Raw genomic sequence first — 12,054 nt, forward strand, 5'->3', positions numbered from 1 at the left:
TGACTCATTCCCAGTTCATATCCCTTAATTCTATACCTTGTTTATCTTGCTTCAATTTTCCTTGCCAATCCCTCTGCTTCCCGGGAATAACATGATTATTCATTGAATGGATAATAGCCTAAATTGTACAAACACCAGCTCCTCTACACCCTCCCCAACGCCGCAATCTTGCCTGGTATTAATGGCAAATCATCCACCGTCCAATCCGTCACCAGCATATGCCCCGGCTCATGCGCCATCGTAACGCCCTTGACCCGCCCCGCAGAGACCGCATTCCGCACTGCCACTTGGGGCGTAACGCCGCACGCCTTCACGTTCTGTTGTCAGCTTCTACCTATCTTTCCATGACCCCCGAATTCAAGGCAAGGCGGGATGGCTTAACGTACCCAGAAAACCGGAACCTCCCCCTCTGCAAAAACCTGCGCATCCCCAAACTCCGGAGTCTTGATATCCACGACTCCAATACTCTTCGCCCCCTCGAACCCCCACGCCACAGGCTCACCGTGCGTCGCGAGGAAGGGCCTCGTTACGTCTCTAGCCGTATCGATTTCGTCTGGTTGGTAGGTCCGCATACTAACGACCATGCTACTCCCGTAGAACACGCCAGACGGTAAGACGGGGATATTGCTTTGATACATCGCGACAACATTGCCGGCAAGCTGATGGCAGATCTTGAGCCCATTGGCAAGCAATGCGTCCTCGAAACTAAACGAGCACCCGATGAGGAAGGCGATGTGGTCGGACGTCCACTCAGCCAAAATATCCGTTTTCAAAGTCACGCTCTTCCCATTGTTGGACGTGACGGCATAAGAGGGGAAATCGGTCCGGATGTCAAAATCTTCATGCTGAATACACCCCTCCGGTAGAATCGTATGCGGATTTCCGACCGGTGTGATTCCCAAAAGCGGACATGGGACGGGGTTGCGGGCGCAGAGGTCTTGGAAGTCGGAGGAGTAGCGCGAGGGGAGGATCACCAGGTTTGCTTGGAGATACCCCGGTGCGAGACCGGTTGTGCTTTTCACGCCGTTCGAGCGGCAGAGGAGGCGGGCTGCTTGGGTTGGTGATTGTGATGAAGAAGGGGATGGGGATTCGATGGCCATGGTCGTTTTGTGTTTGCAAGGTCGTATACAGAACCTGTACGGCTGATGGGTGAAGGGGAGATGGATGCCTGGGATTGGAGTACCTAGTGACGGACGAGACATCCGTGATAAGGGCGCTGTCGGTGGTCATCCGATGGAGATAGCTTATCATTGTTCGATGTTGGAGATCACGCCGGGTGTATAAGCGGTAGATAGGGTATGCATGCAGATCATCGGCGGAGGGATGGGCTATCCTATCTTATCTGTTGGAGTACTCTCCGCAGTTCGGGGTGGCCCACTAGCTGCACCACTAGGTATCAGAGTATGCGCGCTGGTGGATAGGGTAGCCAGTCCCTAGCCCTACAATCTCATAGGAGTAGGGGACCATCCGCATCACACCACAAATATGCCCTCTTCCACCGGAAAAATCAGCACTCGGCCAACTTTGTAGCCCCTTAAATGCGATATTTGTACTCAACATCCGCATCCCCATCCCGAACCCTCCTGCAATCCTCTTCACCCGCTTTAATCCCCTCCTTAAGCTTATTCCCCCTATACAGGTACCACATATGCACCCCCACCAGTAACTCTGCAACAACAATCCCACCCAAACTAAACGCATTCCCCAGCGTATACGGCGCACTCCGATAAATCTGCCCCGCCACAATCCCCGCCGCATTGCCGACAGTCTGCTGGATGCCTATCGCCGTAGCGCGGCGGTACTGCGGCGCCATGTTCACGTTGAGCCAGGCGAGGTTTAACCCAGTCCCGTTATACACGGCGATCGTGCAGATGAATGTCGCGAAGTATTTCACGCTGTTATTTGAGACGCCGAGGAGGAGGGCGTATCCGACTATCCCAAAGGCGTTGGTGAGTAGTAAGAATGGGCCGGCTAGGGAGAATCTATCGCTTAACAAAGCGAAGGTGAAAAAGGCGAGGGCGCCGAAGACGTAAACTGGTATTGTGAGGTAGTTTGCCTTTAAAGTGCCGTATCCCATAGCCGATAGGATTGACGGGAGGAAGGTGGAAAAGCCATAGGTCAGGATATTCTGGCAGAACTGCGTGCACGCGCACAGCCAGACTTTGGGGTCTGTAAAGGCGAGCTTGATTTCGCGCCAGTCGAGGGTGTCGGAGCCCATGTATGATAGACGCTGTTGGTGGCGGGTTTGCATGACGGACTTCTCTTCAGGCGTGAGGAAGTAGGCAGTCCGCGGGTCGTCGGGGAGCCCAAAGAATATTGCGGCTGCGCAGAGGATGCTGAAGGCGCCTTCGATGAGGTAGACCCATCTGGCCTCGTCAGCGTCACGCTTCCATAGGATGAAGAGCAACAAAGAGAAGCAGGAAGGGGGGATAGACATACCTCCACCCAGCATACCCGCCCACCCCATCCATCTGGAGCAGTCCATAAGCCAACAACCCCCCAAACGCCCCGCTCAACGCCGTACAGGACATAAGATAAGAAACTCTTCTCGCCATCTCCTCGCGTTTGTACACAAGCGTGAGGTACATATTCAGACTCGGAAAAAGGCCACCCTCGCAAGCACCAAGCACAAGACGACAGACATACAGTCCGCCGATGTTATGGATGAGTCCGTTGGCGATGGTTGTAACGGACCAGATAATACAGAGGAAGGTAAGGATATACCGCGGCGAGAAGCGCTTGACCAATATCACGGCGGGGACCTCGACAGTTACATACGTTGCGTAGAAGAGCGAGACGGCGGCGGAGAACTGCGAGGTGCTGGCGCCGATGTCCTCGGGCATGCCGGCGACTTTGACGTTTCCTAAGCGATGGTTAGACGGGCGGCTTGAATGGCAATGGGAAGCGGCTACCGATGTTCGATCTATCGATAAAGCAGGAAAGGTAAACGATGAAAAGAACAGGCGTGAGGAAAATGTCCAGTTTCGCGAGAACGCGCTTCTCCTTTGCGGGATCGATGTAGAGTTCTTCAGCCGCGACCTCGATGTCGTCTTTCCCTTGAGCGTCCATGTTCGCCTCGAGGGCGCTCTTTGCCTCTGCCTGTCCCATCGCAGTCATGTTCTAGCCGAGCAAGATTCAATCGCCGCCCGGCGAATCTCAGCTGATGGAGACGAATAGGCAATTAATGACACAGTAGGCCCGGTGCAGAGTTGTACCCGGGAGCTGTACAGTGGTAAGAAAATGATTCGAATGTCGAGCGAGAGTTACGAAAAATCTCCATGGACAATCCGCGTCCGGTACGGCGAGGGTTTGATAAGCCTTGCTAACAAGATGCATCGTAGATAACGATACGATAATGCTCAACGATAGAGATCGACGGTGGCATGATAAGACACCTGGTTGGAGGCTAGCTCACAGGACGATAAGGAGATGCCCCTTGTAGCACCGAGGAGGGTCCTACAGCCCGGGAAAGATATACGGCACGGCGTACGGGTAGATAAGGCACAGATGGGACTTCCGCAGCATCAGATACGGTAAGGGACCCTTTCCCTCGGAGCGCACGTCCGAGCGGCCTTGCACGCCGGTGGGCCCGTGGAGACCCCAAGCCCTTAAGTCTGATCTACCTACCATTCCCATAGGTAGCGGGGTCACGCATGTTCGATGTCGGTGGTTATCCACATTGCTATCCAGATGACGCACGCAACCGTCGTTCAAGATATAGAGATGCTCCTAGCTATCACGGGAAACGAATCAGCTTTCCCTGACATTCGCGCGTAACCGTCGAGGTACCTAAAAACCGAAAGCTGCGGTCTCGGTGAGTACCGCGTCCATCACAGTCAATCAGGGAAAATAGATAAACCATGCACGAGCAATCAGTGAACCGGATTCGAATTCTAACGCCTGTGGGCGTGTTTCGTATTATTAGAGCAAAGGCGTGCATGGGTCGAGCAATATCGACGCCCGAATCGGGGTGAGAGACCGCGGTACGATCTTCGAGGCAGCGATTCCACCGTAGGACGGAGATGTACATAGCGTCAAGCGTTATATTACTTCCTAGATAGGCGGGTGGCCATTGTATCCAGTATAGATACAGGACCGATCCATGACCTGGCCACAAAGATGTACAGCATACCTCCCCGCTCCAGCGCAAATGGCACATATTCCTCCCAATTTATAGACACCGATGTCGCGTTCCGACCGTCGAATGTGCAGTCCTTAACCAAAATCGGTGGGCGCCCTAGGCTCCTTCGGCCTCCCATCGGCCTCATACCGCTGGTTATATTCCGCCTCCGCCTTGTAAATCTGCGTATAGCTTCCTTCCAGCTCCGCGTATACTGGTGTCGGCGTAGGTGCAAACCGGGTCTCCTCTGCGTCCGACTGCAGCGGCACCGCTTTCCGGTCTTGTTCGCTAGTGTCAGTTTCGGGCTGGCGTTTCAGCAGAGTCACCCACCTGGACCACAGCCGAAGGATGACAACCCAGGAGAGTAGCAGGAAAGCAATGTGGGCAGTACCGAGGACATCGAAGCCCACGGCACGCATGTTCTCGTATGCGTCGGCGTCAATTGGGATATTCCAGAACACCGAGATAAGAGCTGCGGCGAATTTCGATATGGCGAAAAGGGCAATGGACAGGAGGAGGAGCATCATGAGTAGCTGTGGAGGCAGAGAGAATGTCAGCGGCGGAACTGATATTAATGAACAAAACAAGGCAATGTGCGTACTGTCTGCCCGCCGATACACCGAGGGTATCGTGTAGCCATCCAGATCCCCCACGGTATTAGCTCCCAGCTGGCGATACAGACGAAGATATCCGTTGCAGCATTGATCTCCATCATTGCCACGTAGCTGAGGTGGGGTTCGATGATAACGGAGCTACGAGGGCTTGGTCTTCGGAGGCTGCCAATAACGGTCATGCTGAAACCAGGACTGGATAGCGAGACAAGGGCCAGGAACCACATCCAGTGGTATATGCGCACCGGCTTGTGCCACGGTCGTTTAGTCGTACGTGTGTGGTCGAGGAATGCGTGGATAAGCGTGTAGAAGACGTGCAAGTTACAACATGCGGTGATACAGGAGAACAGGCTTCGTAGAATCTCCACCGAGATGCATTGCCCCGTGGCAAAATCGTAGTTTTGACTTGTCTCGACTAGTGCGTACCAAACGATTGTGAAGATGAAGTAACTGCAGGAGCTGTGGGGGTAGTGAGTCACCGCACGATGAAAGAACCAGTATAGAGAGCGGCTTACAGTAGCCACGAAACCATAAAGAGCACAATCGTGCGTTGGGGCAGCTCCTGGGCTGCACTGCCCCTCCGACGTAGGAGGAAGGCGATATATCCAACCAGAACCAAGATCACAATCAGCCCGATGCCTTCAACAGCGACGACCGCCCGACTCGCGCTGAATGCCCATTTAAAGTCGGACATGCTGAGCAGTGGCTGAAGAGCAAGAAGTTGAAAAGGGGAGAAAAGGAAGAAGCCTGGTTCTCCCTGACGAGAAAAGCAAAGCCAGCTCCATTTTGTAGCACGGAGTGGGATCGTCACCTTGTGCTACCTGGGTACAGTCCCTGACACTAGCCCCAAGCTTCTCTGGTGCCCACGAGGCTAGTCATTGGACAGTCGCTATTTTAGCCCATCTTGGGGAAACCGGCTCTGCAAGTTGGAACCGTTGCGCATGATAGGGTGGTAGGGTTATCAATACAAGGGCAGAGACAAACATTCAGAGCGTTGGCTCTAGGTCCACATCTCCCGAGTCAGCAAGGATGTCAGCACTCGCAGAACCAACATTCGTCAACTAACCGACAGAGGAGGTAATTATTGACCTTCCGATCTGTCCTCATACCAAGCCGTTTATAGCGACGCAAAGGCAGTGGATGACTCTCAACGCTCGATGTACCGTACGGAGACATCGTCAAGATCTCACCAGGCCGTCCCCGGACCCCAATTCCGACAGTCAAAATAGTCTGAAACAGCCATCACAGGCCTGACGGGCCCAATATCGAGCAATGATGGTTATACGTGGTATGCCATGATGTGATGGAGGATTGTTCAACGAGACATAGCGACAAGAGTGTCCTAAGAAAATCTGAAGATGGCTCGTGCCTCTGTAATGAAACATCAACACACTGGAAAACAGAAGAACACCATGGCCCGCGCCAATGGAAAACAGTTGCATAAGGCAAGTGCCGCCGCACACCCGGTAGGGCATGAAATGGCAACTGCACCCCGGCGGGCGCTGACCGTTAGCGGGTAGTCGATCGCTTATCAACCGGGGCTAGTGCCGAGCTTCGCTAAGCTTTAGGGGGCCTTTGACCCGGGAATTAACCACTACGCTAGGTAGGTCCGTGTCCAGATTTGCAGCTTCACGCAGTTGAAAGTTCCCAACTGCAACAGCTATAGGGAAATCGAGTTTCCGGCTCCTGGTCAGCTTACCATCAGTTCCTCGGCTCTCAATCGAATACTGCTGAGCAGATGATTTTGGAATCATATACCTAGGTACGTGGTTTCTATGGTATAGGGGAGTGGACAAAGGCAAGCAACCATTTACCGACAAGCTCCAGTAGCTAGCTCAATTGGTTCTCAACCCTGCAATTTTCTTTTTCATGTCTCATTGCCATCCTCATCTTCACATCCATACCCCTCGAGACTCTCCTCCGAACACGTATACCCAGGCCAAGGGTCATCCCACGGCCCCTCCGCCGTACCATAGTTAAACCAACCCGGCCTCGCGTTCCACCGGAACAGATCCTCCATCGCAGATGCAACCTCAACAAGCTTCGGCTCGCCATACTGCCGCCCATATATGCAAAGCCCGTACGGCGTTGAATAGTTGTCTTGTCCGATCGGCACTGTTGCAACCGGATACCCTGCGTAGGATGGCACAGAGGCACATGCGTTCCCCTGCCCACCATCGCGCCCGTTCGGTACTAGCAGTCCGTCGAGTTCAATTACCGTCCCATTGGGGAGTACGTAGGAGTGCGCGCTGTCGATCGCGTCACGAGCTGTGAACCGGCCCCATCCGAACGCCGTCCAGAATGCCGAACCCATAGACCCGTTCGTTTCAACGCCGGTGTCATAGAAGCTCTGCCCGGTTTCTTTGTCCCACCACCAGGTGTCGTTACCCAGAGCCCCGGTCGTCGTATTGTGGGCATCGTTCCATGCGGCCATGTCAGCGAGCGTGCTCATGCTTTGCCGTGCGTCTCCAGCGGGAAATGTCCAGTTTCGTAGCCACTCGGCGTACCCGACCGCCATGAGTGTGCTGAATGCGATGACGTGGTTGTGCTCTGGTGCAATGTTTGCTGGATGGCTGCTGCCGTATGGGTTTGCGATCTCAGCGAAGGGGTTGGACTGCATGTTGTGAGTACTGCGATAGCCAAGGAGAGGAGGGTATCAAATACGGTGATGTTGTAGATCTCTGCCCCAGCCGCCGTGAGCGCTTCAATGCTGGTCTCATAGACGTATCTGTTTCCAGGGCTGTTGATATGCTATATACCATTGTCAGCAAGTCTTCACCTTCGACAGGCTACAGTCAGAGTCACACCAACTCACCCCGTTTGTCTCCCAATATGGACTCCACGGGATGCCGAGCTTCATCCCCTTCAATGCATCCTGGCCGACAAGATGCCCCGTATACCCAGTCGGTGGGTATCTTCCTGCAGCCTGAAATGTGAGATTATCCCTCGCATCAGGTCCCTTCAGGATATCCATCAGAACTGCAACGTCGCTCATACTTCTTGCGAGTGGTCCAGGTGTATCGTGATAATAGCTCCCCGTCACAATCCCGTGCCTTGACAACAGACCAGGAGTCGACTTGATTGTGTACAGCCCCAACTGCCCGCTCGGATGGGTTAAAGACCCATGAGTTTCTGTTCCCAGCGCAATGGCGACTTGATTACTTCGCACCGCAACAACAGAGCCGCTGCTGCTCCCTGCCGTCGGTTGGGTCAGGTTATACGGGTTGCGAGTCTGGCCGGTACGGCTGGAGTATCCGGACGCGTAGTCACTTAGGGCGCGGTGATCGGCTGCTTCAGACATGGTCGAGTGACCGAGCAGGACGGCGCCGGCTTCTCGCATTTTCGTTACAACGGTCGCCTCGGAAGAGTATCGTCCGGCGAGTAAGACCAGTGTACCCTCACTGGTATTGTGCGTGTCGTCGGTATAAAAATTATCTTTCACGAGAAATGGGATGCCATGGATGGGACTGCGGATGGTGCCGTTTCCTGCTGTGCGTTCCTCATCCATCGACGCTGCGATGGCGAGAGCATCGGGGTTAATCTCGCTTATCGAATGTAGGTACTGGTTCGTCTGATCGATCCGGTCGAGGTAGCAGTTTACCAGATCCTGGCTTGTCAACTTCCCATCCACCATATATTGCTGGATGGTGCGTATGGGGGCGTCTTCGATAACAATTCCGTTGCAAGGTGGCACTGATCACGAAAATCCATCAGCAACTTCCATTGGAGATTCAGCCAAATACGGCTACTTACTTGGAAAGGGATCTACAGGCACAATAGCAGCGCCCGAAGGAAGCGCACTGGCAACCCCAACTGCAGTGGCATAAAGTGCAGCTGCCTGTGATAATCCTCGTGATATATGCATGGTTGCCAATGACTAGACGTTGATGCATATGTCTTAGGAAATATATACATACATTGTCCGAAACGCCAGGGGTCGGTCGCCTGGCTTTATGCATAACGCCATACGGACTAGAGGGCAAATCTTGATAGCCTTCTCACCAGAGCATCCAATGGCAGGATGCAGCACTATCTTGGCCGCGGACCCCGGGCAAAATGTACTCCAAGTGCCAAGCGACCCGATCGTCTTGGGGTAGACCTCGACCTTGAGCACATGGCTTGGAGAGGCCTGAATTGGAACCCCAAGTGCCCGGGTACGATGCAGGCTCCTTGACAATGTAAGTGACGACAATCTGATCGTGAGGACAGGCGAATACAGACTTTGTGATGACGTATCTAATAGACCCTCCCAATATAGAAAGAACGCCCGTGGCCCGCCAGGCAGATTGGAGGCAGAGGAAGCAGGAGCCGGCTATATCAAATCGGCTTAACCAACATGACATCACCTAAAAATCTACTTGCACTCGGGTTCAATCAATTTCGATAAGTTCACTCCCGGGAAGAGGCATTTGTCTACTAGCTGACGGTTTCTCGGACGATTCCTTTGAAATCTCATTTTCTCTATGACCTGCCAATTTGTCTCCAATATCCTCACCAAGGAACGAGCCCGGGTAACGTACTCAGGTACGGTACGCATAGACAATGAGAGCATGCTAGTGACACTATCTTCTATTTGACATACTATGGTCCGGACCAACACCCAATTTCCCTCCGTGCAGAACTGTTCGCCTCACCGAGTCGCTACCTAGCCAGCATATAACACTTCCACCTCAAAACCAAACAACAAACTTGGGCTCAAATCCCTTTCCCGCATTAACAGCCTTCTCAATTTCCTCCTCCCTCGATAACCTCACCACGTTTTCCGGATACAACCTCCCCAGAACCGCCAGAGCAACGATCTCCTCTTCCGCGGCGATAACATGGAAGCCTCCCGCCGCGGAAGAAACAAGTCCGGGCTCGGAGAACAAGATATCATACGCTTCGTGGACAGTCACGTCGCAGTCGAGTGCACGGTCATCGGTGACAGCGGAATTGTTCGTGGTGTACGAGTATCGCCTCCCGCGCGCGATCTGGCCGAGATCGACCGTGGCATGCTGGCCGTTGTTAAACGTGATACTGAGTTTCACTTGGTCAACCGGCGCCGGATTACCTTCTGTCGAAGAGCCGTTCGACTGCAGTCTCGCGTTCTGCACGCGCGGCGCGTCCGTCGCAGGGGAAGCCGCTATCGACGACCTCGATGGATGCAGTGTCCCCGGTGGGATCTCAGCCTTCGGAGCAGCGTAGTACTCAGTAAACTCATACTGAAACAGGATATTCTCACGAGACTCGTCGAGCTTAGCGGGAATATACTGCAAGAGATGCAGCGGCTCACTATTCTCATTCGAAAAGAGCGGCGGAATAACGATGCCAGATCCATACTGAAACCCATACCCGACCACCCCATCAGTCCTAGCAAGCGTCAAACCCGGAACAAGCAAGGCCATGCCCATCTCCACAATCGAGGATTGCGAGACTTGCTTTGTGAACACGCTAGCCATGAACTTCTCCCGCGCGGCTTCCATGAAGCGTAGTCCACGAACCTTGACAAGACCATCCCCATCGACCGAGCCCGTGATGGGGATAATGATATCGGCATAATTAACAAACGGCAAAAGCGCATCCCGTAACAACACCATTTGGTGCATGTACTCGTTGAATAATTGCATCAGGTGCGGTTTGCTGCGCGGTCCGAACATCAAGTCCGCATTTTCGGGGGTCAGGAGGTGTCCTTCACATCGACTCCTCAGTACTAAGTCCGGGGCTGCAGTGTCCCCCGTGGCCTCAGCTGCCCAGGACACAAGATCCCGACCGATCCTCTCTGCCTGATGCCGGATCTCAGCGCGAGATCTATCCAGGGTTCCAGTCGCCTCGCTGGGAAAAGGCAGCGAAGACTCGCGGGTCTCCGTCGATAAAAGGGCTGCGATGTTATCCAGTAACTGAGATCTTGGATTTCGTGCGTTGGTGTCAGGCTTTAGATGGTACAGAACCGTATCGAGGAGAGGCGCGAAGCCATGCACAAGCTGACGGGGCGTGTAGATTCCCGGGTTCAACGTCCATTCGGTTTTTGTTGTTAACCATGCGGGCGAGGGGGCTGTTGCGAGTGTTATCGGGGTGCCGATCGTGATGTTCCATGAGGATGGGAGGCGATGGATGGAACTCGGGCTGGAGTTGGTCATTCTGGCGAGGATTGTGGCTGTTCTTGTGGTAATTGCGTGCGGGATGCCCATGTAGGCTTTGCAGGTGGGACTGTTGCGACGAGAGGAGGTGAGCTATCAACACTAACACTATATAGAGCGACTCGGACATCCTTTGAGAGGATAAAGGGATTGCTAATCATTTGCTTAGAAATACATATGTCCATGAACAGGGCGTCTATCGGAGTAAGATGGTCAACGCCATACTCCTCCGGCCGGCCAATCGGAGGAGAGTGGTCGTTGATCTTGGCAAACTCCTACGATGGCAAGACAATCAGTGACTTCCACCCAGGAAATGCCTGAACTGGTCTGAGCTGTAGTAGGCAGCCCTATAGCTAGTATCCTCAACGCTTGCGCGACAATACTATCTATAGTCGCCCTGCAGTGGGTTCATACCCTACGTGTATATCCCTCTTGATCATGTGGTACATGATCCCGTGTACCTAACTATTATCGAGCCCTACCATCTCCCATGAACCTTCATTCTTTTCAAGGGCGAGCGACTCTTAGAAGTATACTTAAGCAACCTACTATGACCAAGTTAGGTTTTTTGACGATACAGTAACCATTCAACAATACCTTCATCATCCTCAAGCCATCCACGTACTGCCAAGCCCTAGCCCTAACCTTCGTTTCGGAGCACATCTGAAGCATCTAGGGAATGATAGTCCACGATAAAGCACTGGAACATTCACCTCCTGTTCTCCCTTTCAAAAAAAAAAAAAAATACGCGGTGTGAACGGGAAGCAGTAACAAAGCCACATTCCATTGACCCTCTCATACACGAACAAACACCAAAGTAAATGCGTTAATCCAGGATGAAGGGGGTTTGACATTAGAACAAAGAAAGCCAAACACTCCTGACACAGGATTATTATACTGCATTTTCTTGCCAAACACGGCCTAAATGAGTAACAAGGAACCCCACATAAATAAGTTACAAGTACTGTTGAAGATGAGTGCTTCATCGTCCTTGTTACGTTGGTATCTTGACAAACACTCACTCCAAATGAGTAGCACTCTCACACTTTGAAATGCCCTTTCAGCGGTAGATAAAGTAACCTAACACTCTTCATACACAGTTTTTGTTATGGGATCTGGCAATGAAAATGAAACTGGGACGGATTTCAAATAAGTAGCGGCCTGCATAGCTGTTTTATTAGAATAGAGCATGAGCTGCTGCGGAAGT

At 52.9% G+C, this 12,054-nt stretch overlaps 5 protein-coding genes across 5 annotated transcripts; all 5 read right to left on the reverse strand.

The window, feature by feature from the left end:
• Positions 1 to 143: 143 nt before the first annotated feature.
• On the reverse strand, positions 144 to 1,100 carry BDW74DRAFT_171688 (DUF1445 domain protein; the record flags this gene model as incomplete). Its single annotated transcript, XM_073727353.1, has 2 exons — positions 144 to 308; positions 387 to 1,100. 2 exons carry the CDS (start codon positions 1,098 to 1,100, stop codon positions 144 to 146), a joined length of 879 nt encoding a protein of 292 aa, XP_073577961.1.
• A 434-nt stretch (positions 1,101 to 1,534) lies between these two features.
• On the reverse strand, positions 1,535 to 3,117 carry BDW74DRAFT_183978 (allantoate permease family MFS transporter; the record flags this gene model as incomplete). The annotated part of the gene is made up of 3 exons (XM_073730672.1): positions 1,535 to 2,366; positions 2,440 to 2,863; positions 2,913 to 3,117. 3 exons carry the CDS (start codon positions 3,115 to 3,117, stop codon positions 1,535 to 1,537), a joined length of 1,461 nt encoding a protein of 486 aa, XP_073577962.1.
• A 1,098-nt stretch (positions 3,118 to 4,215) lies between these two features.
• On the reverse strand, positions 4,216 to 5,425 carry BDW74DRAFT_183979 (uncharacterized protein; the record flags this gene model as incomplete). Its single annotated transcript, XM_073730673.1, has 3 exons — positions 4,216 to 4,653; positions 4,722 to 5,190; positions 5,247 to 5,425. 3 exons carry the CDS (start codon positions 5,423 to 5,425, stop codon positions 4,216 to 4,218), a joined length of 1,086 nt encoding a protein of 361 aa, XP_073577963.1.
• A 1,173-nt stretch (positions 5,426 to 6,598) lies between these two features.
• On the reverse strand, positions 6,599 to 8,596 carry BDW74DRAFT_183980 (amidase signature domain-containing protein; the record flags this gene model as incomplete). Its single annotated transcript, XM_073730674.1, has 4 exons — positions 6,599 to 7,345; positions 7,396 to 7,482; positions 7,547 to 8,424; positions 8,485 to 8,596. 4 exons carry the CDS (start codon positions 8,594 to 8,596, stop codon positions 6,599 to 6,601), a joined length of 1,824 nt encoding a protein of 607 aa, XP_073577964.1.
• Positions 8,597 to 9,401: 805 nt separating this feature from the next.
• Positions 9,402 to 10,847, reverse strand: BDW74DRAFT_183981 (uncharacterized protein; the record flags this gene model as incomplete). Its single annotated transcript, XM_073730675.1, has 1 exon — positions 9,402 to 10,847. The coding sequence occupies one exon, from the start codon at positions 10,845 to 10,847 to the stop codon at positions 9,402 to 9,404; it is 1,446 nt and encodes a 481-aa protein (XP_073577965.1).
• Between the last annotated feature and the right edge of the window lie 1,207 nt (positions 10,848 to 12,054).

The sequence above is a fragment of the Aspergillus multicolor genome (genome assembly GCF_047715735.1).
Source record: "Aspergillus multicolor strain CBS 133.54 unplaced genomic scaffold BDW74scaffold_53, whole genome shotgun sequence".
Classification (NCBI taxonomy): Eukaryota; Fungi; Ascomycota; class Eurotiomycetes; order Eurotiales; family Aspergillaceae; genus Aspergillus; species Aspergillus multicolor.